The sequence below is a fragment of the Rattus norvegicus genome, chromosome 8, assembly GCF_036323735.1.
Source record: "Rattus norvegicus strain BN/NHsdMcwi chromosome 8, GRCr8, whole genome shotgun sequence".
Taxonomy (NCBI): domain Eukaryota; kingdom Metazoa; phylum Chordata; class Mammalia; order Rodentia; family Muridae; genus Rattus; species Rattus norvegicus.
Genome location: NC_086026.1, coordinates 36,599,931 through 36,627,239, shown reverse-complemented (window position 1 = coordinate 36,627,239; position 27,309 = coordinate 36,599,931). Strand labels below are relative to the sequence as shown.

Below are 27,309 nucleotides of genomic sequence, written 5' to 3'. Positions count from 1 at the left end.
CTGTGCTATTGATCCACTCTTTCTATGTCCCCCTCAAGGCGTATCATGACTCCCCAGCTCTCCCAAGAACTTTAGAAAGCAATCATAGAAAAGTCACTCACCAGGTGCTGGGTGACAGAATCGCGAGAGGCAACCACAGGCAAGTCTATTAAAACTTAAAGCAATATGTGGTGTTTTGTACATTTTCTATCCTAATATGCCTGTTATTTTGCATGTGTTAATTAGAACTTCACTGCCTTTAAAATAGGAAAAGCTTTTAAATATAAGAAATCTCTGTTATCCATTTGACTCCCTCACAGAACTCCCAGTGTAGAATTTCAGTTTTGTGATTGATTTAAGACACAAAGAACTAAATTCAAACCCAGGCTCTATTTCTTAAGAAGAGTGTAGGCTGTAGGGAAGTGTTTTCTGGGCCTCAACATCCTCATCCATAAAATGGGCGGAGGAATAATGATGGATCACTGCTCTGTAGGCTGCAAAGCTTTAATGAGAAAATGCAAGAAAAGCTGCATGTTTTACCTGGCACCTCACAGAGGCTCAGTGAATAATGATGGTTACTTTCTTACTGTTGTTGAATGTGTGGGAGAATAGTAAAAATCACTTAAGTATGTGGCTTTGTGCAGTTCGACCGAGGAAACCCACACATGTTGATGTCTCTTCCTTTCCACTCACTGAACACTCTCGGTGACTCTGAGTCTTTGTCATCATCCTGGAAAGAAGTAGGAAGAGGAAAAAGGAATCCTCTTGCTGACCATTCTGCACTGCTGTCACCTGCTGTCCCAGCTGCCCTGGTGCATTTAATTACACATGTCACCATGCAGAGCCTTGTACAAAAGAACCCAAGATAAGATTCTTGTCCTGAAAAACTCATAACACAAGGGCATTTGGATGGACATGTGAATTAGAATTTAATAGCAGAAGAAGAGAGACAAAACACCTTTAAATATAGTAGCAAGAGGCACTGGCTGTGATCTCCAACTCTCTGATTTTACAGGCCAAAGGCCAAGGCTTGGAGAGCTAAAGGGATCTTCTTCTGGCCTGGATCTGTGTGGAGCAAGAAAGATGCTTTGGGACCCAGAGCTCAGGGTCTTAGACTGCCCACTGCCAGAGGAAGCTCACATAGAAACCTAATAAGCAAGAAGAATGAGCCTCTAGGATGGGCCCAAAGTCTTGGTACCATTTTAATTTCACCTTTGTGCCCATAAATATGAACAGGCAGTAAGTGCTCTAGTCTACAGCAGATCTAGAATATATGTTAACAATTCTATTGGAATCACCAGAAAGTATAATTGGCAGTGACAGTCTGGAGGAAAAATCTAAAATATGTGCTGAAATGAATTGGTGAGCATCAGCAAGGGGCTCGGGTTTTCTTTTGTTCAGAATATAGAACCTGTTTCCATATGGTGTAGCCAAAATTGAGCTTCCTAATCCTTAGAATTAGGACTCTGAAAAAGCTATCTATCTATCTATCTATCTATCTATCTATCTATCTATCTATCTATCTATCTGTTTGATTTCCTTTCTTAAGCATCAACAAGGAGATAAATGTTTCCAACAGTCTGAGGACGTTTAATAACAACACACAAAGCAGCAGTCTGACAGTCCTTCAGTGTATCTAACTTAAATCTGTCTCGCTGAAGGTTAAAATACAGAAACTGACAGTAGGCTTTTGAGGGACGGTAGATTGAGCCCGTGTAGCAGGAATCTTGCTCATGCTCAGACAGTTTTCTATAATCTAACAGTGGGCTGTCTTTCCAAATTCTAGATACTTTATCCCTTGGCTTGGGATCGTCTAACACAGGTGACTTTAAAGAAATAAGGCGAATGAAAAATGGGAGGGATCCAGGCTCTCTGAAGGAAGAATGACAGGAGAGGAAAACAGAAAGTTATTTATTATTTTCAAAGTGACTACCCAGAAAGGTTGAAGAGAAGGAGAGGAAAGATCTGTCACTGAATGATACTTCCCGCTCAGGGAAAATAAGAACCAACAAATAGAATTTGACTCATTCTTGCAAGTTTCACAGAGCATGAAAACGCCCCTTTAAAATTTCCTGCGAGCCATGTTGGCTATGGGATTTTTTTTTCCACTGCAAAGTGTGTCTAAGTTCAGGGGGCCCGGGGAACACCAGAGGAAGAGGATTTTTGGATGCTCCGGGCTCTGCTGACTGTCAGTTTAAAAAATGAAAGTAATATACAAGGGGCAAAAGTGGCATTTATCATTCCATCTCTCCAGGCTCCTGTCTCTTTAATCAGCTTGATTTGCCCAGCAAATGATTCCTGAGTGTGTGTGTGTGTGTGTGTGTGTGTGTGTGTGTGTGTGTGTGTGTGCCCGCGCGCGCGTGTTGTAGCTCTGTCAATCCTTGGATTAGAACCAATGATTGCAGCTTGTAGGAGGGCTGTCCAGGGCCAGATTGTACAATGTGCCTCAGTGCCAGAGTATGAGTGGAGATAATTACGGAGAAGTCAGACTCTCTCTCGCCCTCGGCTTCCTTGTTGTGTCCTTCAGCAAAACAGTGGATTTAAATCTCCTCGGACTAGCTTGAGAGCAACACAATCTATCAGGAGGAAAAAGGAAAGAAAGAGGGAGAAAAAAAACCGATCCTGACAAAAAAGAAGAAAAAGAAGAAAAATATGAAAACCATCCAGGCAAAAATGCACAATTCTATCTCGTGGGCAATCTTCACGGGGCTGGCTGCTCTGTGCCTCTTCCAAGGTAAGACTGGCTTTTCATTTGCCTACAGCAGCCTCGGGAATGGTACCCTGTGCTGCAAGCGTTTGCAGGCTCCCGGGGTCTGCTCTGCTGCGCGGTTTGCAGGTGGAAGCGCGAACGACCGTTTTAACCAGCATGGCTGGGACTTCATTCTCCCGACCAGGCTGAGAGAATATTGATTTGATTCTGGCTGCTACCGGAATGGGGGACTGTATGTGCATAAGTAAAAACGTGTCTCTGCTGCTCCCCTTGGGTCCGTGGCTGTGCAGTGGCTCCCTAGCTTCATGCACATCTTTCACACTTACACAGCCCAGCACACATGTACGCAGGGGATCGGCGCAGATGGGGAGGGCAGCGGGGTTGCGAATGTGCTGCTTATGCGACTGGGGAAGAAATTACGGGAGGAAACTTTAAATATTGGCCAGTGAACTTGCAAAGCTTCCAAAAGGAGCAAAGCGGGTGGAAAGGCAGGATGGAAACAATCGGGTACCTCCTGGAAGGTGCTGGCCAGCGGTCTGGCTTCGGAGAATAAATCCTTTCGCAGAAGCCTGAACAACTGTTAGTTTTGAATCTGTTTGGGGGTGTGTTTGTGGCGGGGCTGGGTAGGGGTGGGCGTTTCGAGCAGATAAAGGGCTGTGCGAGCGGCAGCCGGCTGCGGTGGGCTCTGGAATTCAGGAAAGCCTTTCTAAGTTGAAAGGACAGAGGCACTAAGAGGCGAATGCTAATTTTCGGTCTACTTATTGGCGGCGGCGAAGCCAGGCTGCAGTTGCTGAGGCTGGCTTGCTCTCTGACCAGGTTTTCTTCAGTGTTTGCTCTGCTCATTTCAGGTGCATTGAAAAATCTGCTTCCACCTCGAGTCCATTTGCTGCACTGTGTGGTCCCTACCCCTTGTGTCAGTCCTCCCATTGCGACTCCATCCTAGACATGAAGTTAGCGGCTAACCAGGCTTGCCTCCCCCTCCATCGTTGGGGGAGGGGGACGAGTGTTCTAGGTTTCCCCATCACTCTTAAAGATGTTGGAACTCAGAGACTGAGACAGGCCAGGAAACTTTGACAGGCTCGGTCCTGCAAGGCTCTCCAAGAGGCTTGGAGACTGACGCAGGGAGGGGGGAGGCAAGGCTCTCCATCCTATGCAGTTGCATCCCCAGAGAAAAGTTCTCTCTGGCAGAGTGAAAAGGGATGGGAGTCCCAGGGCTGCCTCCTCCTCTGCTTCCAGTGCCTTACAGAGTTCTCATGATCCTGCCAAGAATCCTAAGCTCTAGTCCCTCTGACCCCTTTCTGAGTGATAGACCCTGTCCTCTGCAGATCTACATGAGGTGGACGGAGGGACCAGGCTGGAAAAAAAGAATCAAATGCAAATGGTGTGCATCTTAACTGTGGCTTACGAAGGAAAGGAAGGAAGAAAGGAAGAATTAGCCCGTGATATGAAGGTCTAGAGTGGAAGATCCTGCAGGAATATCCATGAGACTGTCACACTTAACCTTTGAGCCCTCCGTCCTGAGCCCTGGGCACTGGAATGCAGAAGTAAAAGGAGTCTAGAGGCATCCTCGCTTGACTCCTCTTACGTAATATGGGGCAGGATCAGTGTCTGAGTGTGTGTGTGCGCGTGTGTGTGTGTGTATGCGTGCACTCTGCTTATTCCGGGCACCTAGGATTTCACAAACTGAGTCTGCAGTCCTAACACTGGCCATAGGGAAATTGAGTTCAAGACCAGGCCTCCTCAGGGAAACACTTCCTTGCCTTCTGACAGCAGAAATGACAACTAGCTAGGCAAGGTATTGGGTGAGGTGTCAGAGAATAGGAGAGGAAGACCCATGCCTTTGGTAACTGTCACCTGTCTTGAGAGCCTCTGTCCTGCTTATAACACCAACCTGGAGACAACTGACACATCCCACCATCAGCGGCCCCATTGGCTACATGCCAGGAGCCCCAGGGCCAAACAGAATTTACATATAAATTAGCATAACTTTTCATTAGAAATAAATGCAGAGAAGCATAATATTTGCTCAGACTTCAAATAGCCCCAAATAGAGAAGTAGAAAGCAACCTATTTCCCCAGGTGAAGAATGAATTTTTTTTTTTTTTTTAGTCTTGTTCACATCTTGTAGGAGGAGGGTGGGGAGAGGCGTATCTCAGATCTGGTCCCCTTCTACCAAATTCCAAATTTCCCAAGGAGAATGATAGCTTTATTTGCGCTGGCTGCATCCAGGGACTTCTAAATAGCTTTCCAAGGCTGCTCAATTTTAAGACAGTGTGACCCCTAGAGACCCCATACCACATGCCAGTGGGACACGGCAAAGGTGATGTCTGTTTTCCTTTCGGGGAAGGAAGCAGAGGCTGCCAGCTATCTCTTATCAAACTTACAGAATTACTGAGGCAGCCCAGGTCTTGCCTGTAATAATCCTCCCCTATTGCATTGACCCAGTAGGACTGGTTAGAATGCAGCGCACATCCCAAGGCAATTTTTTCTTCTCCTCTGTTTTTGTTTTAAGATGACTCTTCCCACGGCTGCTACTTCTGGGTTTCTTGCCTCTTGGAAAGGTGTATGGCACTAGTGGTAGGTTAAGGGCACCCTTCCTGGTCTATCCCCACCCCCACCCCCCCCCAACCCAGCAGCAACAGTGATCCGGTTTAGGGAGATAGGGGTTTTAGGGGAGTCAAAATGATTTCTGTGACAGGACTGAGAGGCAGGGGAGGCATTGATTAGCTCCCTGGGGTGTGCCCTGAGAAGCACAAGGGTTGGTTAACTAGAAGCAGCTCTTTCTGGAGACTAGACCGAGGAAGCAGGATTGGGCCCTTTCTTTTCCAGCACGCTGCCCACCTTCCACCAGCAGAGGTTCTGAAAGCAAATGGCTGGGCGCACTGCAGATTTTCTCTCTCTAGCAACCAAACATTTCTCTTTTCTGGGATCATGGCTCCACTCAACACCTTTCCATGAGTGAGGTTCCTTTCCTTTCCAACTCTCCTAATTCTCCTCTCAGATCCCACATCAAGATACCTGCTCGTTGGAAATTCAGAATTGACGGAGGGGGGGGAAGAGGCTCACTTCACACTGTCCTTAGCTTGCAGCTGGGGCTGTGGGCACCATGCCGGTAGGCAGATCCTCTAACTTCCTTGTGTGCACTCACAGTAAGCATGTGGCTTGCGTCAGCATCCGAGCTGGGCAGTTCTGAGATGGGAAGGAGGTGGATGAGACCAAATAGCCCTCACTGGCAACATGTAATAATCGATTGGAGGTGATGAGACCGAGGGCCTGCTGTGGGAACTGCACACACTTGGAAACATGACCAGAAGTTTATGGGTGAGAGGGGAGCCCCAGAAAATGGATCATGACTGCCATGTTTGGAGCTGCCTTCTTGAGGCTCATGGTCTAAGGTATGGAATGCTACCTAGACAGTTCCCTTCTACTCTTCCTGCTAGAGACTGCACTACCCAAAGTCTGAGCCTCTGAACATTTCCTCAAGGATGTCAGGCAGCCACACCCTACCAGCCAGGAGCAACCGGCCTTGTAGATGAATGAAAGACATTCTTGGAACTGCAGCTTTAGTCACAGAGTTTTCAGGTGCAACCTGGTTCTACTACTGTTTGTTTTTTTTTTTTTGTTTTGTTTTTTTTTTTTTTTTTGCTTTTTTCTTTTAAAGCAAAGCAGAAATGTAAGAATCCCTTTTATTAGCCATCATGCTAATGGCTAGTGCCCCGGTTTCCCTTCTTTTGTAGGAAGTTTTTCCTTCAGCACAGGTTTCAATGACATGGTCCATGAAAGTAACTAAAACTGTACTAAGCCTGGGCATGGTCATCCATGTTTTTAAACTTAGCACTCGGGAGGCAAATGCAAGTGGCTCTCTATGAGTTCCAGGCCAGCCTTCCTATAGAGAGCTCCAGGACAGCCAGGGCTGTTACACAGAGAAACCCTATCTTAGGAAAAACAGCAGCAGCAGCAGCAACAACAACAATCACAATAACAACAAAACTTTCTAGGTTCCTGGGAAGGGAGGGAAATGCCAATTCAGCTTTCCTTCTAGCAACTCCCCGGGATCTCTTTGCCACATATGTACAGTGCTGCAGATAGGGGGACAATGACCAATATTGCCTCTGGCCGAGTGTCATAGATGGGTGAGACAAACCAAGTTATCTCTTGGACTGAAATGAGTCTACAATATGCCAAAAAGCTGCAGAATGTGTGAGTCTGTGAGTCGGTCACATTCAGGAAGCACTGCTAGAAAGATCTGCAATATTCTTGATGACCCTTCCTGGTAAATCACCCTCTGGACAAGACTGGCAAGCCTGGGATGTGATTGTCTGCCAAGCATTTTGCTGCTGCCGAGAGTCCTTGGCCTCTTGCTCAGTGACATCAGAGGCCTTGCAGACTTCAAATCCCCTGCCTCCAGGTGTCCAGCCATCCTAGCGACCTAAGTCCAGCTCAGTTGGGAACCTGAGCATATCTGGTCTCAATATTTTTGTGTGTTATCCAGAGGGTAAATAAATATTTCCCTCCAAGAGCCTGTCTCCCCACCTGCCTGACAGGCTGGGGAGCGACTCCCCTGGGTGTTGTAAGGACTCATTAATGCTTGTAACGCTCCAAACATGTGGTGCTAAGTGGAACTCCATGCTGAGACCGGTGGTACTTATGCAGTTTCCTTCCTTTCTGCTCCATTGGCCTGTTACATGTTTACTTTATGTCTATAGTCATTTGAAATTCAATAAAAACAAATTAAACATAAAAATTGAAACATGCGAACATAAGGTAGCTGGTGGCTGCAGGTTGGGTAGACACTGTCTCATGTGTCTCCGCAGACTCTCCTCTATCCTGTGGGGCTTCTCCACGGCGCTGGAGGATGTATTGGTGTGTGTGGGGGGGAGACATGGTCTCTAGAATACATGGTCTCCCCATACATTTGTGAACACAGGGCAGGAATCGTGGAGAAGGATAGGAGCCAGAGCTCTGGGTAGCTGGGAGGTGCTACTCTATTCTAAATCAGAGCCCCTGTTTGGACTGATTTTGGTCAGTTGTGTGTGGAAACTTTGTATTTCCTCTCCCTGTAGTTTCTTTACTTATGCTGTCTTCAGGATTAAGTCTGCTCTGACTCTCCTGCTGTATGTGAGTTCAATCACACTACCCCCAACCTCTCTGGCTACTCTCCCTCTCTCTCTCTTCCAGCTCTCCTTTCTCTGTTCTACATGCTTTCCATTTCCCTTCTTCCTTTCGTCCCCCCCCCCATTCCCTTCTTTGGAATGATCAGTTGACAGATCTAGGTCAAGCTGGCCGGGGTTGCTCTGCTTCCTACAGGCTTGCCTAGAAGGAGGGGGGAGGCTATCTTCCCAGCACACTAGAGCCCAAATCCTGAGGCAGAGCAGTGGAGAAGGAGGGCAGATGAACAAGTTCATCCATCCCCAGGGGAAGTGTCTGGGATGCTGTTGACTATGTCCTTTCAGCTGTTGAGTTCCTCCGACACTCTGGTTTCCATACCCAGCTTACTTGCCTGCTTCCCGTTTTGATCTTCCCCATCTGTATTTACACTTTGCCTTGGACCTGTTTTTTTCCCAGCCCTTTCCTCAACTCACCTTCTCTCCTTCTGAAATCACAGCAGGCGATCACAGAATATCCCTTATGTAAGTCATATTAAAGGTATGGCCTTTTGTTTATTTGCAAGAAGGAAAACAGAAGCCCTGCCAGAAGAGCTCTGTAAGACATTTGCAAACTGCAAAACAAACCAACAAAGACTCGAATTTTCATCACCGAGAAGAGAGGATTTCAAGGGAGACTGTCAAGCTCAGATTCAAATATTGGAAAACAGATTCTTCACTCCTGCCACTGAGAACATCTTAGGTTACTAAGCTCGATTTTTTTTCTGTCGCCTTTTATTTTTAGCTTCTCTGAGAACATTGGCCTTTGCAATAATAAAGACTGATCAAAAGACCAGCCTGTTTCGGCTTCACTTGTGTATTCTGGGAAGTGGTACCACACTCTCAGCCCATTGGTCCAATCATCAAGAAGTGTTTGTTGAGCACCTACTGTGCTTCATGATGAACTGAAAGAGCTAGGGCTCTTCCAGTGAACAAATCAAGTGAGCCCAAGACCAGAAACCTCTCACAGTTCTGTCTTGTCTTGAAGCGGTACCCTCGAAGTAAGTGACTGAGTGCAGTGTCAGGCCTTCTGTGCAAATGATGGTAGGAGCAAGGCACAAAAGTACCCATCCTTTAGTCTTTACCTGAGGAAGCACTGAGAAAGGCTATGCACTCCACACCATGGATCTGCGTCCTTGCCGATCAGAGACAGATCTTACCTTTGTTAGTGATGCTCTGGTCAAGAAGGTGTTTCTGGAAATCTTGTTTGTCGTCCAGTATATGCAGCTGGAAGCAGATGAAAGTCAACTTGTCATGTGACTCCTGGTTTTTGTTGTTGAGTAATTGATGACTGTTGACACCACTGCCACCTAGTGCAGCCAGACTCCCTCCTTTATGCCCTGGTTTCTGCACAGCACGAAAGAGTTCAAGATGGTAAAGAGAGAATACTCGTGATAAGGCCAGGGGTTACTTGCCTCCAACAGCTAGACTATTCCTTTGGCTTCTTACGGGATGCACATTTCTTTCTCTTTAAGAACTTACTTGTTACATTGTCAACCTCCCCTAATTTAGGTTTCCAAAGTAATCCAAATGCTTCATTAACTGAAGACGTTTATTTGTTCTCTTCTGTTACTCTATACTCTTTGGAAAGTCGCCTTGCATGGTTGTTCTATATACCCATTGTTTCTTAATATGTCTGCTTGGATTTCCAGCTCTGTATGTCCAGAGAAATGGTGAGCTTCTCCTATGCTCAGTCCCTGCCTCACCATGCAGCCCGAGCACAGTAGGGGGAGTGTTCTTGCCTATGTTCCCACCTTCCATGGAACTGGTGACTATTGGAGTGGGACAAACCTTTCTCCTGGCCCATAATTCTTTTAAGCCCAGTATCCTAGAGCAATTCTTCTCCTGTCTTAGAAGCCACAAAGACCTTCAGCAGATAGGAACTAAGACAGGTCCTCAGTCTCTATCTGTGTTCAATATCTGCCAACTCTAGGCTAGTCATTCTAGTTACCCAGAATGCTTTATACCAATGCCAACATTCAGACCTTGCCCCAAACCAGGTGGTTCAGAATCTCCCTACGATCTCACTCAACACTGACAATTTAACATCATCCCTAAGCAGTTTTAATTCAGAGCATTGCTAAAAAAAAGACACCTAAAAAGCCATCTCAAAATAGCTCTCAAACCAGCTCTGCACCCCTGGGTTAGACACTACCCCAGAGGGACTCCGTTCTTTGCAATTTAAAATAAAGAAGCTGGACCAGAGGATCTTAAAGTTTCATTCCAAACTCTACATCTCACAGTCCTCCAAATAGTCTTTTTGAGTGTAGTTATTGATAGGTAGTGGTACTGAAAGAAAATGCTCACAACTAGTTTCTGCCTGGGAATACAAACTGTCACAGATGGGTGAACACAGGCAGAGCTTGCAGGTGATGTGCATGGGCATGCAAACTCTACAATGCGGAGTCACGTGTCAGATAGTATCTGCCAATACAAGGGTGTATTTATGTACCTGTAAAGCATACTCAGCATGCAATGATAAGATAAACCAGTTAAAGCTTTGCAGGCAGAAGGAAGAAGGAATTACCATAACTCCTAATTGACCCATCTCTAAGGCTTCTTGCAAGAAAACTTCAGGAAGCCTTTGAGCGAAGGTCAAGAATGGATGTCTTTAAGATGGACTTGGAGGGGGTCAAGCACCAGTTAGTCATGGATAAAGCTCTTTCAAAGACAAGGATGGAGCTTCCTGAGAAATCACTCAGTGATTCTCAGGTGCTGTCTCCTTCCCGGGTCAAGGGAAACTCATCCTCAACAAATCACAGCAGTCTTGGGGCTTCATTTGTTACAATACTGTGATGTTGGCTCTGCTTTCTATGCCTGGTCAATTTCTGCAGGCCGTGCAGGAGCAAAAGCTTGTTTGTTTTCTGATGGACTCAGCAGTTCTGAGAGGCACATGGGTTACAGAACTACTGCGCAGATTGGAGCCAAGCTTCGTCACTGGGTAACCCACACAACCATCTGGTGCCCCAAAGAATTCACCCTGCTGTGTCAGACAACCCTAGAATCACAACTAGTTCAAGCCTAGAGGGACTTCCAGTATGATTTATTCAACCCTTCCCTTTGATCTCTGACACCTCCTCAATGCAGCTGCTGGGGGTTCCCAGCATCTGTTCCCAATAATGCAAAATGAAAAAGTTCCTTCCGACCATCTACTGGTTTAAATGTTGGATTTCAGGTAAGATGGGAAGAAAGGTATGCAATAGAGGGAAGCTCTATTTTCTGGAGACTTCAGGCATTTTCTGTAGAACATCATTATAACTTTCTTGTCCTTGGTTTGGCTTGGGACCAACTTTAGCTTGGCCATGTCTTACCTTAAGAACTGCGGCATTTGAGTCAACCTCTGTTTTCTGTTTCCTTGTGGTACTGGGGAAGGAACCAAGACCAATGCACACCAAGAAAGTCCTCTACCAGTGAGCTACATTCCCAGCTCCAGAGTCATCAACCTCTTTGTGACTCAATAACTTTCTCAGTAAAATGAAATAATTATACGATTTTTGTTGTAAGGTTGCTAAAAGGATTAAATAAATACATTAATACTAAAAAGATGCCTAGTATGGTGGTCATCTTAATCTACCGTCCACAGAACTGATCTGATTTTTCTATTGTATGAATGTTTCTTAGATATTTGAAAGCCTGATTGCATCCCGATTGTCTTTCCATGAGGTTCAATATGTCACGATTTCTATGTCATATAATCTTCCATAGAACAGGCCCTGACTGCTCCTCTGTGATTCTTCTGTACATGTCTTTCTTTTTTTCAGTGGTGCTGATGGCTCAACCCAGGTCTTATGCTTGCCAAGAAGCATGCTTCTACCAAACCACATTGCCAGTATGATTACCCCATAAGCTTCTTAAAATATTCTTTTCTCACAATGTCTGAGGCTGAAATGATGTCTCACTCCAAGTCCAAGCAGGATGGACCCTCTGTATGTTGACAAGGAATGGAAGACATAAGCTTCAGTTTATCTCTCTTATCCCTGATATTTTACAGTTCACATTTAGAGCCTCTGAGTTTCCTTTGGTTCTCCTAGGCGCATGTGGATACTGCTCTCTGCTTGTGCCCAGGCCCCACCTGCCTTTGACTATTTCAAAATATTGTCAGTAATTCAAGACAAACTGGGCGCCAAGGTATCTCTTTGAATAGCCTTGTTCTTTATCTATAGTCCTATTACACGCGTATTCAATCTTATTTTTAACATCCATAGCATGTTAGTGTAGTTATTCAATTACATGTGCCTTTTCCTTCAGGCTGTGAGCTCCAGGAGGGCACAGGATGCCTTATTTTCCTAGCACCCTTAGTACAGGGGCTGGGACAAAAGTGACATTTTATATTATGGACAGAAGACAAAAATGAGAAAAGGAAGAAAAGAGGAGTTGACATCCTCTGGTATTCTAACTGCAATATAGTATTCTCAATTTAGCCTACAGTGAAGTGTTATTTCTATCTTCCTTATGCTACGTCTGTGTTTGTATTTTCGCTGTGTATGCATAGGCCTGACTCCAAACTGTATCCTTGATAAGGTCATCTTACTAAGTTTGTCCATTGCTTTTCCTGACAATACTTTTTGGACACTAAGTGTGTTATCCCATAGAGCTTCTCCCAGTGGCTGTCACACTGTGTTGTGCCCACACTTCTCTCTAATCAGTCTGAACATTAGCTTTAATTATCAATTTTGTCTCTTATTAATAATAAGTCATGAGTTATGGGTAACTATGTAACTATCTTTGCAGAATTCATTGTTTCAGGCTGGATTTACTGAAGAACAGAAACCAGTTCTTCTAGTGGGAAATAGATAGGTCAGTGAGGGAGGTGTGGCACAGAATCAATGCTCTCTCCACCTGAGTAAGTGCCCACAGCAGAAGGGGCAGCAGGAACCAAGAGAGCTAGAGAAAAAACAAAAACAAAGGGGTTGCACAGATGTATTCAGATGGAGAAGAGGAAATGGTAGGGGGTTTTCTTCCTGCCTCATTATACCTTACCTCTCTCCCCCTCTCTGCTAGGCACTCAATGAAGGTATCTGATCCACTTCCTATAAAGCTAAGGTGTAACTTGATCCAAACACAGACAAGGACTGATGGCTGTCTTAGATTGGTTTCTACAGCTATTATAAAACACCATCACCACAAGCAAACTCAGAAGTAAAATGTTTGTTTGGTCTATGGGTTATAGACCATCATTAGTGGAAGCCAAGGCAGAGACCCAAGACAAGAGTCTAGAGGCAGTGATTAAAGCAGAGACATGGGGAAATGCTGCTTACAGGCTTGCTCCTCATGGCTTGCACAGCCTGATTTCCGACCACATTGGACAGAAATGTTCACCATTAGGATCACCTGTCCAGCAACAGTTGGTTCCACATCAATCATCAATCAAGAGAATGTACCATAGACTTCCTTATAGGCCAATCTGATGGAGGCAATTCATCAATCGATATTCCCTCTTCCCAGATGTGTCTAAGCTTGGGTCAAGAAGACAAAATCAACCAGCGCAATGGCTTTTCCCTTAACGCACGAGCACCAATAGATGGGCAAATCATTTTCCTAGCACTGGAGAGAAATAAGAATTCACAGTTTATTTTTACATTTTCCTTCCTTTTTGATGAAGACATTTTGACTGAAGGATTTAAATGCCTTGACATCATTGTTCATTGCTTTTGTACTCTTGAAACCTTGACCAGAATCAAACACTTTAATCATCAAACCTTAGAGTTTTGTTTTGTTTGTTTCCCAGACTTAGAGTTCTGAGACACCTTGGCATTTCACTTTCTTGTCTGCTTCCCAAGGCAATGATCTCATTTGAATAATGGTTCCCAATTCCTACCCAGCAGTCTTAGAGCTCTTCAGTGACCAGTCCCTCCTTCCCTGAGCCACAGACCCCGTTCTAGCTTCCTATCACAATCACTTTTGAAGACTGTTACAAGCAGATGTTCAGGTCTGACTTCTGCCCTCCACGCACTGGCCAGTGAAGGCATGGCCAGTCATCTCTGTGTAGAAGGAAAAACAGATGCCTTATTATAGATGTTCAGTGAAAATAATTGATGTTAACCTTCTTTCACAGCTGATAAACTCTGTAAGGAGAGACTTCATTACTCTAGCAGGCACTTTGATACCTTCTCCGTGGCTATTCTATTCTTTCTCTACAAATGATGCTCTTACATTTTTACAGGGCAGCAGTGTGCTTATTTAAAATATCTCCCTGATTCTCTTGTAGCTTGCTTTGAGGATAAATAGCTATCCCTTTACCTAGCATTATCTTCTAAGCACTTGCAATGCAACCAGACCAATAGAATACAAGCACAAATGACTGGAGGAGGCATCAGGGGTTGCCTCTAGGTGACCCAAGCATTCTAACACTTGTTATGTCCTTTCTCTACATTGCTTAGATGCCCAGCAGCCAGACCACAACAGGAAGAATAGTCACATCCATCAAGGATAGCAAGGAAAGAATCTTTGGGTCTAACCATAGGGCTCACTGCCTTATTAAATGAAATCCACATGTACTTATTGCATTGGAGATTGCTTTTAAAGGCAGCAAATAATGATTCTTTTACTTACAACTGAATACATCTTTAATGAAAGCCACCACCTCTGCCTTTTAGAGCTTCCAGAACACTAGTGGGACACTACACTGATACACTTTCTGAAAGATGACATCCCCCTCCATGGCTTCTGTTTTTCCTAGCATGTACTACTTTCTCTAATCATTCCAATCAGCATCTTCTGTACAAGTCCCTACTGATAACGATCAGCTTTGAAGAGGTTATCAGCACAGAAAATGTTTCCTGGTGTAATCTAATCTGTAGGGTACTAATACCCAGGTTAACTTGATCCTCCTGTAACTTCCTTTTAGTCTTTTTTCCTTATATCATTGTCTTTTGGATTCACACAAAGGCTGTCCCTAATCCTCTTCTAATGAGCACTGTCCCAACGAGCAAGATTCCCAACTATGCAAGACCTCCTCTGTGCTTCTTGATAGCGAGCATCTCTATTAGGTGAAATTCTACTGTACTTTGTGTATCCCGTTTAACTCTGTTGAGAGGGTTTTCAATCCTGATGAATTTTGTATTATCTGGAAATGCAACATACATGCTGACCCCACATCTTCTAGATTTATTACTTAAATAGTCATACACTGCAGCTGATGGTATGGCTACATTCTTCCTTAGACTTATCCTACATCTGTTATTGCAATGTTTATTTAGAGTACCTGTGTGTTAGGCAAACAACAGGCAGGCATAATTCTTATACTCAATGACTATGCTGCAGCGTGGTTGGATCTGGGACAAAGGCCAGCAAGGTTTACCACAGTAACGTTCAGGAGATTTGAGAGGGTGTGATGTTGAAGCTGAGAGAAAAAAAAATAAGGAGATTGAGCTGGGTGAGAAAACAGAAGTTTACACATGTAGGAAGCTGCAAATTTCAGTCTAGAGGCAAGTCAACATGGTAAGAATGCAGGATCCAACATCATCTCTTCTAGGTGTGGGTTGCAGGATGAGGTGGTGGAAAGATGGCCACCAGTAGAAAAATAGGCAGGGGTCAGAACATAAATGGTTCTTTCTTAATGTTTCTGTTTGGTTTTGTGTGTGTTTGTGTGTGTGTGTGTGTGTGTGTGTGTGTGTGTGTGTGTGTATTGGAGACAAGCTCTCATATAGCCTAGGCTAGCCACTAAGTCATCCTCCTGCCCCCACCTTGAATGGCTCTTATAAAAGACTTGCTGCTAGGGAAAAAATTCATTCTGAAGATTGTATACTAGCCAGGAACACAATCAGATTTTTAAGGGCAGTAGTAGGAGTTATTGAGAACATTAAAATGACACCCTAATTACTGTGCGATTAGCGGATTGGAAGGGAACAGGCTCAGAGAGAAGGCTACTTCCTAAGGGATGTTGCCAATTAGGCAGGAGGCCATGGGTGTAAGAATGGAGAGCCCCAGAAAAAAAAACGTGGTGAAAATTAGCAAACTAGCACCGCAGCAGACAGGGCTCCTGGGTGACTCAGCCAGAGAGAGGACTGCTGCTTCCTGGCTTAATTTAAGGCTCAGACCTGGGCTTAAGAAGGTGACTCTGGTGGAGCTTGGCCTCATAGTGTGTTTCCAAGGAGCTTTGCTGATGTTCAGAGACTTTGGAAAGGTTCTTGGGTTTGACCACAGACAATCTTCAACACAGCTACAGTGAATTGCCCAAAGAGAGAGTTGAGAATGGACAGAAATGAGGACATCACAGACCTGCAGTGTGGAAGAGTTCTGATAATGATGATTGGCAAGGAAAAATCAAACATGCACACAGAGAGGAAAAATCAGAAAGGCAGGAGAGTATGAAGTACAAAGATATGTAAGATTACATACTATTAGTCATGCCAGCTCATAATAAATGATCAAAACCCATCTCATTTAGTCCTAAGGATGTCCTCTATTGTGGACTGGAGTGATGGTTCTGTGGTGAAGAGCACATATTATTCTCTCAGAGGACCTAAGTTCAGTTCTAAGAATGCCTTTCAGGTGGCTCACAACCCCAGGTAACTCCAGGCCAGGGGATCTGATGCCTTCTTCTTGCCTTCATGGATACTGACATATACCACCACAGAGATACATGTACATACATAATTTTAAAAATAATATAAATTATATTCTATCCCCTTAGGGAAAACAATTCTTTGGGTGGAGCCATCAAGTGTGAGTTAGAAGTAAAGTTGAAATATGTAATAATGGTTTTAAGTGGATTCATGTTAAAGAGGGAAGTTGAAAATGAGGAAGAAGAGGAAGAGGAAATAGAAAGAAGGGTGATAAGAGAGGTGACAGTTTGAGAAGGTGATGCTGAGAAAGATTTGTCTCGATGCAGGGGACAAAGGCCAGTAAAGGGGACACAAAGGAGTCAGGAGTCGTCTGGCCAAAACAAGTCCCTTGGGAATATAGGTATGTGGGAAAGGGGCAGGTCCTGAGCACAGGCAAAGAATGAGTCTCGAAAGACCAATTCTACTCCCATTTAAACTAAAGAAGGAGAAACGTATTTGAAAATATCCGTTATGATTGGATTCAGCTCTTGTTCAATAAAAGCAGCTTAAATAAGATATAAGGTTATCCTTCTGACTATAAAAATATTCTGCCTGTCTATTTCAAAGCTGCTGTGATATTCCTGAACATCAGGGCTGCAGGCCTTCCTGTCACTTGGATCTTTTGTGTGTGAATTTGACTCCTGGGCCAAAAAATGGCAGCGTGTGTGAGGCAGGCATTGGGGTGAGGAAAAATATAAAGAAAATGAAGCAGAAGGCATGATGACTTCCTGTTCCCTGGAAGCCCACCCATGACACTCCTGCACATACATATCTCCACACACACAAACCTACCTTGGTCCAGAATGTAGCCCCATTATCTTCTCTAGTTATAAAGGGGTACAGGAAGCACATTGTTCACTTAGGATCACCACACACACAGACACATTAAATCAAGACCAGCACGGAGGAAAGGGATGCTAATAACTGGTCCCTTCTTGTGCTGTATGAAGGTCTGTGCTCTCATTAATAAAGACAGAAATGGCTCTTAGGCACATGAGATGCACATAGGCTTAAAGCACTGCTGCCTTTGTGGTGGCATGTGGATCCATCCATCACTGCTAAGGACACACATGAAAATCACTGAGTGGCACTACTTCTCACTCCTCAGGATATCCATTATCAAGAATAAATAAATGAATGGGTACAAAGAGGAGCCAGGAGTGGCCTAGTGTCACTTTATATACATTGGGTCATAGAAAAGCCAATTGCTGGCAAAGACATGGGGAAGGACAAGGTAGATGGACAGGACGCCATCTACCTGCTTCTGGGAATGAAAAAACCAGTAGTATCACTGTGGAAACTTGAGGGCCATTCCTCAGAGAGTTAAGCCCAGAATTTCTTTTATGATCCCCCAGTCCCACTCTTAGATACATACCCAAAAGAACTGAAAACAGAGACTCGACCTGTTTGTCCATGAGTATTAGGCATAAAGAAAAATCTGCAATAGCCAAACCATAGAAACAACCCAGTTGTCCATCAACAGTTGACCAGATGTACGAACTTACTGACACAGAATGGAATGTTAGTTGGCCTTTAAAGAGAAGGCATTCTGACACATGCTGCTACGTAGATGTATTTTCTACCCAGTGAGGAATCCTACACACAGAAGGAAACTTCTGTGTGAATCTACCTCCATGAAGTATCAAGAATAAGGAAGTCCATGGGAATTATGAGTAACCAGGGGAAGTTGAGGGGTAGGAAGTTCCTGTTGGGCACAAGATGCTCTTTGAGATATTGGAAAGTTCCAAAAGTGAATGAGAGCAATGACTATGTAAGACTGGAAACATACCTGGTGAAAACGTTGAGTTATACATGGAAGAACTGTGAAATGGTAAATGCTGTTATGTATCGTTTACTACCATGATGGAGCCTGGGAAGAAAATGAGACAACCAACCACGCGGGACCCTGTGTGGATACAGGTGAGTTTTCAACTGTGGCTGGAACGAGCCACCACTTAGTGGGTCTAATTTCTTCTGAACACAATACAGGGTAGGCAGTGTGTTTGCCTGCATATATACGAGCCCACACGAATGCCTAGATAGGTACTGAGAGGTCACTAAGTAAGAAAAAAAGGTCCAACTTGTGTGACAGAGAGCTGACAAGTGAACTTGAAAGACCTCATGAACTGTCAATCACCCTCTATCATGCCATTCTCTTTGGATTTTTAAACTCGAATATGATCTACACCACCTTCATCTCCACCTCCTTTTCTAATTCTGGTCCTGTCACTTAGGACATCACCAGACATGTGCAGAACTCAGTGCCTACTCCTTCCTTTCATTAAGTCTCTCATGAATTGCAAAACTCTTTTCCTTTACCGTTTAGATAGCACACCTACATAAGATATATTTAATGATTTAGTAGGCAAACAAATGTTTCTCTTCCTTCTATCACTAATTCTTACTTTAGGAATTGAGGTGATTTCCTCTAGACCTTTACTTTCCTCATCTGTAAAATGGGGGTATTTATGTCTTCTTGGAATATAGTTTCTCTTGATCTAAATAACATGTATGAAACCTTTCACCACTTGGTGCATGTCAAAAGACGCAAAGGCACAAAGGAGACAGGTACTGGTGAGTCCTTTACCTCTAAAGTTTTCCTTGGCTCTCTCCTATTGAGGACAGAGTATCCTCCCCTAAGTTTCCCAGCCTCTGTCTCTTACTCTTTCCAAGATCCATGTCTTCAGTATACCCTCCCCTCTCTGGGCCCCGAACTGATGTGAACTGTGTACGATTCAGGGCCCTGTACATTGCTGTTTCCAACGAGGAATGTTCCACCGGAAGGATTGGCAGGAAAAAAATTAAAAAACAAAACAAGAAAATAATTGTAAATGATGGAGAGGACCAAAAGAGATGGCTCTGAAGTTAAGAGTGCTTGCTCCCTTCCCAGCACCCACGCTGGGGGTCTCACAACCTCTTTTAATTCTAGGGACTCTGACATCCTTTTCTAGGGTCTGTGGGTACCTGAATACACATGCATATGCCCATACAGAGACATACCAAGTATAATCATACATAAGTAACATGTTTAAGTGGATAAAAAGAACAAAGTGTCCCCAAACATCTCTAGCTCGTCATCTGTACGTGGAGTCTTCACGAGGATCCCGATTTCTCGTGTGCTTTAAGGGGGGTCGGTGAGAGCGCCCTCAGAATGCAGACCCTTGAATGTGGTTTCTGAAACAGAAAGCATAGCCTGAGATCTCAGAGTCTATGTTGGAGGAAGCCCTGCAGGTGACTCTGACTGGAACGTTGGGAATGCCGACTGACAGGAACTGTGAAACTCAGCTTCGGGAAGGACTTTTTGGAAAGACAGCACACTGGTCTGGGCGCTGAGAGTTAAGAGGAAGGAGAAGCCGTAGAGACTGCTTCTGCTCATTGTGACCATAGCAAAGTAGCTGAGACTACAAAACAAAAATCATCAAACGGAAGTTCTTTATTTATTTCATAGCCCAGTGGATAAAAAAACGAGGATTGGGTGGCCCTGATGATTCAGCCTCTGTCCAGTGGACTCATGCTGGACAATCATGTAGGAGGCTTGACCACGAGATGAGGCAATCCATTCAGATAGACAGAGAATACTCACTCTTGTGAGAGTCTTAGGAAGACTGAAACAACACAGTGTGAGTGAGGTTGGACAAATGGCCGAAAAACCTCCTACTAGGTGACTTCTTTATGCACCCCATAAAAGGGAACCACGCTGCCACCATGTGACCCTTTAGGCAACACACCAGTTTACAAATCATAGCAGGAGGGAGTTCAATTTCCTTCACATGTGTCTACCATAGGAAAAAGCTGCTAATATTAGGATAAAGGAAGTCACTAGCATTGCTAGAGTTAGAAAAGACAAACCGAAGATTTTGATAAACTTAAATTCCAGTTAAGAATTTAACTGTCCAGTTAACACATGCACACCTTTAGTCCCAGCACTTGAGAGGCAGAGGCAGAGGCAGATGGATCTCTGAGTTCAAGGTTAGCCTGGTCTAGATAATGAGTTCTAGGATAGCCAGGGCTACAGAGAGAAATTCTTGTCTCAAAAAATTGTATTTGTTAAGTTTTAATTTTTTTAATTTAAATTAGACATGTGGGGAGGAGGCTAGCACCTTGTCTTTCATATAAAAAAACATTATCCCCTTTGGAATCAGTGTCTAACAGTAGAAATGAGTTTTAGCAATTAATTTACTCATTTTAAATGAGGATTTTTAAGAGTTGGAAGAAGGGCTGGAGAGACCGCTCAGCGGTTAAGAGCACCGGACTGCTCTTCCAGAGGTCATGAGTTCAGTTCCCAGCAACCACATGGTGGCTCACAACCATCTGTAAAGAGATCTGATGCCCTCTTCTGGTGTATCTGAAGACAGCTACAGTGTACTTATATATAATAAATAAATAAATCTTTAAAAAAAAAGGAGTTGGAAGAAAAGGGATGTTTACTATAATTTCCTGTTCATTGTGTTATATGTAATATCTATATTTGGAGAGAGAGAGAGAGAGAGGGGAGAGAGAGCTAGAGAAAGGACTACACTATTAACCTGAAAGATTTTTTTCCCCTTTCGTTCGATTGACAGAGAGCTAATAAGGCCTTAGACTGACGCCATCACTCCTCAACCGAAGGATGAAGCAACCTTCCTCAGTGATGGAGCTCACTTCCTCGGCCTGGCACCTGGGCAGGTTTCGCAGAGCCTACAATTTACTTAGCCCTGGTGACAGGCTGGTGGGGGAGTTTCTGCAGCTAAAGGCAGCATCCTGGCAGGAAAACGTGAATGATAAGCTTCCTTAAAGGAATTTGCTGAGGCTGAGAGTATTGGCTCAGCTTCAGGGAAGTGGAAAGTGTGAGGCAGGAGAAACTTCCGGCTTTGATTCGCCCGTGGTGTGGTGCCAAGTCTCCTGCGAGCCTCCGTACTTCTCATTGTCCTGCCAGACTTTCAGCCTTGACGTGCCCACCTGCCCCGGTTTCCAGAGTCCCAGGGATAAAATGTAAAATTATTCCCTTTCTCCCCCCACTTCCTGATCCGCTTGTGCGTATGTAAATGACTGGAAAAGCAGTTTGGGGCTTATTTCTAAAGCTTAAGAGCTTCGTGAGAAGCCTATTATTGAAAAATCAGAAACTGAAAAGCAACTTCTTAGACAATGAATTAGCAGCTCAGTGGCGGAGTGTAATGCTGAGTGCGCCCGTAACTGGCTGCATTACAAGTAGGATCTCCCCTGGGTTTCAGTAATCAAACACGTGGCAACAGGTTGTCTGTTTCAACAGAGAGTGAGTAATCAAAGGAGATTTGCAGTTAATCCAAATATAACAGAGAAGCATCCCAGGGAAGCCCAGGAAACGGGGAAGCCAGCGGGAGGGAGAGGGGTACACCAGAGAGCCCTGATTTGGAGTTCCACCCCTGTGAGAACTCAGGAGCAAAAGGTTGTTCTGTCTGCACACCTGAACAATCAGCCACCCAAAGAAAGGGAAACGGTGGCTCGACTTTCTGTGGCAGCAAAACGTAAAATTAACCTCGGCATTTGGCCCCTCAGCAAACGATGGAAAAGTTTAGAGGGAGTTAACTAGCTTTCAGAGATTTGCTTCAGGCTTCGGAGGCCTTTACTGGATTGAAGTTGGGGTGGGAAGTCTTGCTTTGACTAGGAGGGCTTAGAATGGTGAGGTTCCAGAAGGAGTGTGCTCTTCTGTGCTTCAAAGAGGTGGGTGAGTTCATATGTGTGTCTCTGGGGTTCTTAAAGTGTGATTCCCAGCAGCCAACATCAGGGCCAACATCAGTGGCTTGGGGGTTGGGGCGAGCTACTGTAGTCCTCTTGTCTATGCAATGCAGGTATTAGAACACTCCAATGCTGTGCATAGAGGTGTTAACACCTCCGGATGGCTGGAGTGCAGTTGGAGTTTGCAGAACCTTGGCTGATCAGATTACCTGGAAGCCAGAGAACAGGTAGACTGAGCTCAGGGTCCTTATATGTGACTGTTAGGGAAGTACAACTGCCTGTAGGGCCAGACTGAGATCCAGAGTACCCTCAGGTGTTGATCCACCCTGTGGTGTCTTCCTAAGCACATGGGAGCAGTGGGGTGAGGATGGGGGCACGGAATATTTATTACCCATGTGCTAGTACCGTGTGCCAAGAGCTGGTAAATGTTTTATGTGTGATATTTTATTTAATTCTTCTCACAACCTTGGAAGGTACATATTGTAGAAATTATTTCATTGCTGTGAAAATTTTGTCCAGTAAAAGGTCAAACCACTGAGGCCTGTACATTCTAAGGCCTATACTGTTTGGACACCCTAGGTACCTCCTTGACAGATGCACTGTCTGCTCCTGGGATGCCTTGGCACAGCCTCCCTGCCATGTGTGCTCCCCATCCCCAGGATGTCTTGGGTGCTGCAAAGCGACTAGCAACCTGGCAGGGGCCCAGCCGTGCACTGCCAGCCCTCCCCCACACCACCCGACTCCTCGCTTCATGTTAATTTCCCACCTGAGTACTGAGTACTTTATAAATAGCAAATCTAAAATGAATTTTCTACCAGCGATCATTAGCTCCCTTGACATCCATTAAACATTCTCGCAAGCAGAGTAGGGTGACAAAGGGGATTGATTTTTACAGTATGCTTAATAGGGGAAAAGAAAGAAAGGTGTTGACAAGTCCCCCTTTTTTTTTCTCCTGTCCTGATATCACGAGGAATTTGAAATCAGTCAAATGACTTTTATCTAGAAGAAGAAGAGGAGGAGGAAGAGGAAGAGGAGGAATAGGAAGAAGATGATGATGATTAGGACTAGGGGTGGTGGTTAGGGTAGTGACACAGAGGAGTGTCCCCAACACCCTGCTCAGCTCATTTCTATATCCCTGACAGGTAAACATAAAATTAGTTACCCAGTGCCAGCCACCGAGATGAATATGTCAGATTTAATGCTTCAAAAGTTATAGGGTCCTAGCTAGGGGAGGGAGTGGAGGGGACCCTGGGGGAGGAAAGAGCAGTGTATTGGAGTGAAAGGAAAAATAACCAATCTTCTCTAGAAACCACTGGAAACACAAATGTGTTGATGCAGCTGAAGTCCAAGGAGGCTAGCATATTAGGCGCCATGGCTGAAAATTTAACTTTGATTTCAATTTTCATATTTGTCAGCAATAATTAGATTCAAGAACTGTTCTGCCACTGTTCCAAAATTCTAATAAGTAAAGGCCTTTGTAGTGTTGTTAATGGAGTCTCTCTTTTATTTTTTTTTCCTAGTAGTTTAGGAAAATCCCATTAAATAGGAAAGTCATACCATATTACAATGCTTTGTCATGTACAGACTCTGCTGCTGTAGCTGGGATAGCCCAAGGACCAGAGCCCTCTGTGTAATCACTGGGCCCCTGGATAGAGAGGCATCTGGGACTTCCACAGCCCCAGCTGTCTGTCATTTCTGGCCTGCATGGGTCATCTTAGATTATAGTAGGGGTAAGGAAAAGGGAGCCAAATATTCAATGAGGCATGGCATCCTGGGGTTAGGGTGAATTTCAGTCTATATGGCCTTCTGAGTAATTCACAAAGAGCAGAGGACACTGGTAGGTATCTGAATCCTTGTTCCTGTCCCTCATCAGATGGTCTTTATCAATGCTAAGCTGGTAAACCTGATTCCGGGCCTTTAACAAATTCTCCATCATTTCCTGTCTATGATTCCAACTGGAGGAAAGTACAGACAGACTGCCATGTGGGAGACCATGTGTAGAAGGTATGATGAAGTCCTAACCCTTGACTGTGAGCTCTCCCACCGCTTGGGAAGCCTAGAGTTCTCAGACATCAGGAGCTCATCACTGGAAAAAAAGGAGCAAGGGATACTACTTTTGAGCAACATTTCCTTGGTGTGTCTATGCCTTTCTAATAACACAAGGAACTTTCTGAAGGTCAATGAGGGGTTCACCTTCAATAATAAAGGGGCAAGTAGAGACACATGTGTGTTTAACTAAATGGTTATTGTACCCACACTTAACAAGAGAGTCTACCAGGATGGGAAGGGCCTGGAGCATCCACACCTCCTCCTTCCTCTCCTTTAACACCATTCCCCCGAAGTCAAACTCTGGGACGTGCTAGGCCTCTTTGCCTGGGATGGATTTCCATCTGTGTGGAACACTCTTCTTGGCAGGCTATGGCTGTAGAGACATTGGTTGTCTGTGAATCTTCTGGAACCTGGGCAGCTCAAAGATGCTGTATGCCATCCATAATTCCCTTTGTGAAATTCTGAGACCGCCCAAAACCATCAGTTCACAGGTATCTGTAGCCTAAAGGAAAAGGAAAGAAACCCCAGCAGGGGGCTTTAAAATCTCCTCACCTCCCACACACCTGGTCTCCCACATGGCAAGTTATTTTTTTGCTCCTCAAGTTGGAATTGTAGATGGCAACTTGTCGAGAACATGGTAGGCTCCGGGAAGCATGAGTTTTAGCTCAGCCTGGATCGAGGCTAGTTGGACGAAACCACCATGGCTGTAGGAAGATGAGGGTCTCATTAGTGCAGGACCATTTCTCCCTGTCCTCCAGCTCTATCACAAGAATCCTGCTTTCCTTGTCCTCTGCAACGAAGAGCTTCTCCGCCCACCCCCAGGTCTCAGAATTATAGAGAGTGGGGGCCCTGGTTCCTCTTCAGAAGTTCTGGCTTTCCTGGGCCACGCCTTCCCCTCTTCCTGCTCTCCCACCAATCACTAGCCGTCTAGCTGCCACCTCACTATTCCCGAGTGGCACGTGCCAGATCTCATCCCCATGCAGCACTCCAGGATGAAAGGAGGAAGGGGATATTAAATCCACCAGCAATGTGCTTGGCAATTGGGAGAGCCTTTGTTGTGTCATTTCCTACCTCCTTCAGCCTATTAAGCAAACAAAAGTGCTTGTGGAATGAGAAATGTAAATGGCCAACGCAAGCCGATTAATCCTAGATGTACAATTCCATTAATAAGGCCGCTTTTTAATAGGCGGCTCTGGCAGCAGCAGCAGGCAGGCCAGGAATTGATGTATTCTCTGTAATTGTATTGCAACTAATAGGATATGAAGAAAATTGTACCAGAGAAGCAGGTCTTTCAACACGATTTTCCAATCAGCTGAAATAATGACTTGCAGAGGAAAGCCTCGAAAAGAACGATAGACACACACACACACACACACACACACACACACACACACACACACACACACACACACACACACACACACACACACGCCATGATCCTCCAGCCCCCATCATTCTAGTCCTCTTGGGGAGCTTAATTCTCTGTTCCTTTCTGTTCTGTTTTACCCTCCTTCTTCCTCTCTTCTCTAGCACAGGCAATAGCCTAGTCCTCAAAGGAATCTGTCACCTGTCGAGGTGTTAGACATAGCTCTGGCCCTCCTGGACCCCAGACTTTACCCTCTTGCCAGCACCCTCACCCTCAGTCTGGCATTTTCTTTCTAAACTCTTGGAAGTCCAAGATGTAGCAGATGCATCACTGAGAGAAATCCTGTATTGACTGTTTATCTGAGTAGGTGAATTTAGGCTTTTAGCCTTTTCCTCTCTGGAGTTTCTCATGAGAAAGTAGCCTTTTGCTTTGAAATGGGGGTGGAGGTAGAGGTATTTGAGCGCATTTTGCAAACAGTGGGCTGAGGGAAGAGCTGGCATCCCATCATTTGGGTGCCAGTCAAGGCTATCTAGGGAGGAAAACTCCAGATACAATGTATGTTAGTTACCCAGAGGTCTATCAGTCAGAGGATCTACAAGCCCAGGCATCTTGGTGACTGAAAGATCTACATCTATCATTCAACAAATGCTGGTAACAATGAGGCTCTAAGCTCTGAATCTACAGCAGGGAATATAACCATCATCAAAATCACTCCGTGCCTCATGGCACTTATAGTCCCGGAGTCAATAAGACCCTGTTGGCTATTGCACTATTCGTGGACCTTCAGAGGATACTCCAGGATTAGAACCAAGGACATCTCGGCTGTAGTCGGCTTTGCTATAGTGCCTGTCACGGGGGCTTCCTCTATACATCCCTTTCTGCCTGTCTCTGCCAGCCAGGGGCCTTATACTCCCACCAATCACTTCGTCCTTGGTCCTTGGGCTCTCTCTCTCTCTCTCTCTCTCTCTCTCTCTCTCTCTCTCTCTCTCTCTCTCTCTCCTCTTTCTCCTCAGCTCATGTGTACACTGACTCTATGCCTTCCGTGGTCACAAGCTGGAGAGTAAATATAAAAAAGAAAGGGAAAGCATGTTTCGGTCGAAATCCCCAAGGAAACTGATGTGATTGCCTTACAGAAATGGTTCCAATAAGGGCAGAGTGGAATATTGCTTTTATAGCTTTTGGGACATAAAACATTTAGAAAATGTGATTGACTGGCAGGGCCTAATTTATCATTTATCTCATTCCCTCTGCTTGTGCACCGTCTAGCTCCCCGCAACACGCAGGCAGACCATGCAAACTTTTCCCCATTTTTGCTTTCTTCCTCTCTCCCCAGAGACTTGGATTTATCATCCTCATTCCGTAAAACAGGAGAACTCCTGTGGCTATTTATAATTAATGCTCAGAAACCTGCCAATCCATTTAATGACACTAGTGGGTCATGGCCCCTTATAGCTCTCCATTAATCATCATTAGAACAGCTCTGAGTTTTTACATTCTTTTTAAATGTTAATTCACCTCTGTAATGCTCCTTTTAGTTAAAACTGTAAAGGGGGAAGTGGCTAGTGTCTCCACGCTGCCCACAGGGGAATGGCTGGTAGAGTTGATAAAGTCTGGTTCATTTCCTCTGTCCTTTTGTATTCTGTTTCCTATCCCCAGCTCCAGATGTCTACCCAGTTTGCTTTGGGGTAGCTTATATTTTTCTTTTGTAGAAAGCTCAGTAGCTTAAAGTTCTAGGCAAATGAACTCTACACTGATAGCATTGGGACCTTGGGGCTCAAGCCACAAGCTGAGGGAAGTTAGTGGGTTACTAGCTAGAATCCC

The 27,309-nt window shown here is 44.8% G+C and overlaps 1 protein-coding gene across 4 annotated transcripts in view; it reads left to right on the top strand.

Moving 5' to 3' along the window:
• The first annotated feature begins 2,158 nt into the window (after positions 1 to 2,158).
• The window catches only part of Ntm (neurotrimin), a 990,153-nt gene continuing 965,002 nt past the window's right edge, over positions 2,159 to 27,309 (top strand). The window contains exon 1 of one of the 4 annotated variants that reach the window (XM_039082005.2): positions 2,159 to 2,713. In XM_039082005.2, the coding sequence (XP_038937933.1) occupies positions 2,632 to 2,713 (82 nt within the window). In that variant the 5' untranslated portion in view covers positions 2,159 to 2,631. The remainder of the gene's footprint in view (positions 2,714 to 27,309) is intronic. The other 3 variants (XM_039082007.2, XM_017595865.3, XM_039082006.2) reach the window with 3 other exon arrangements.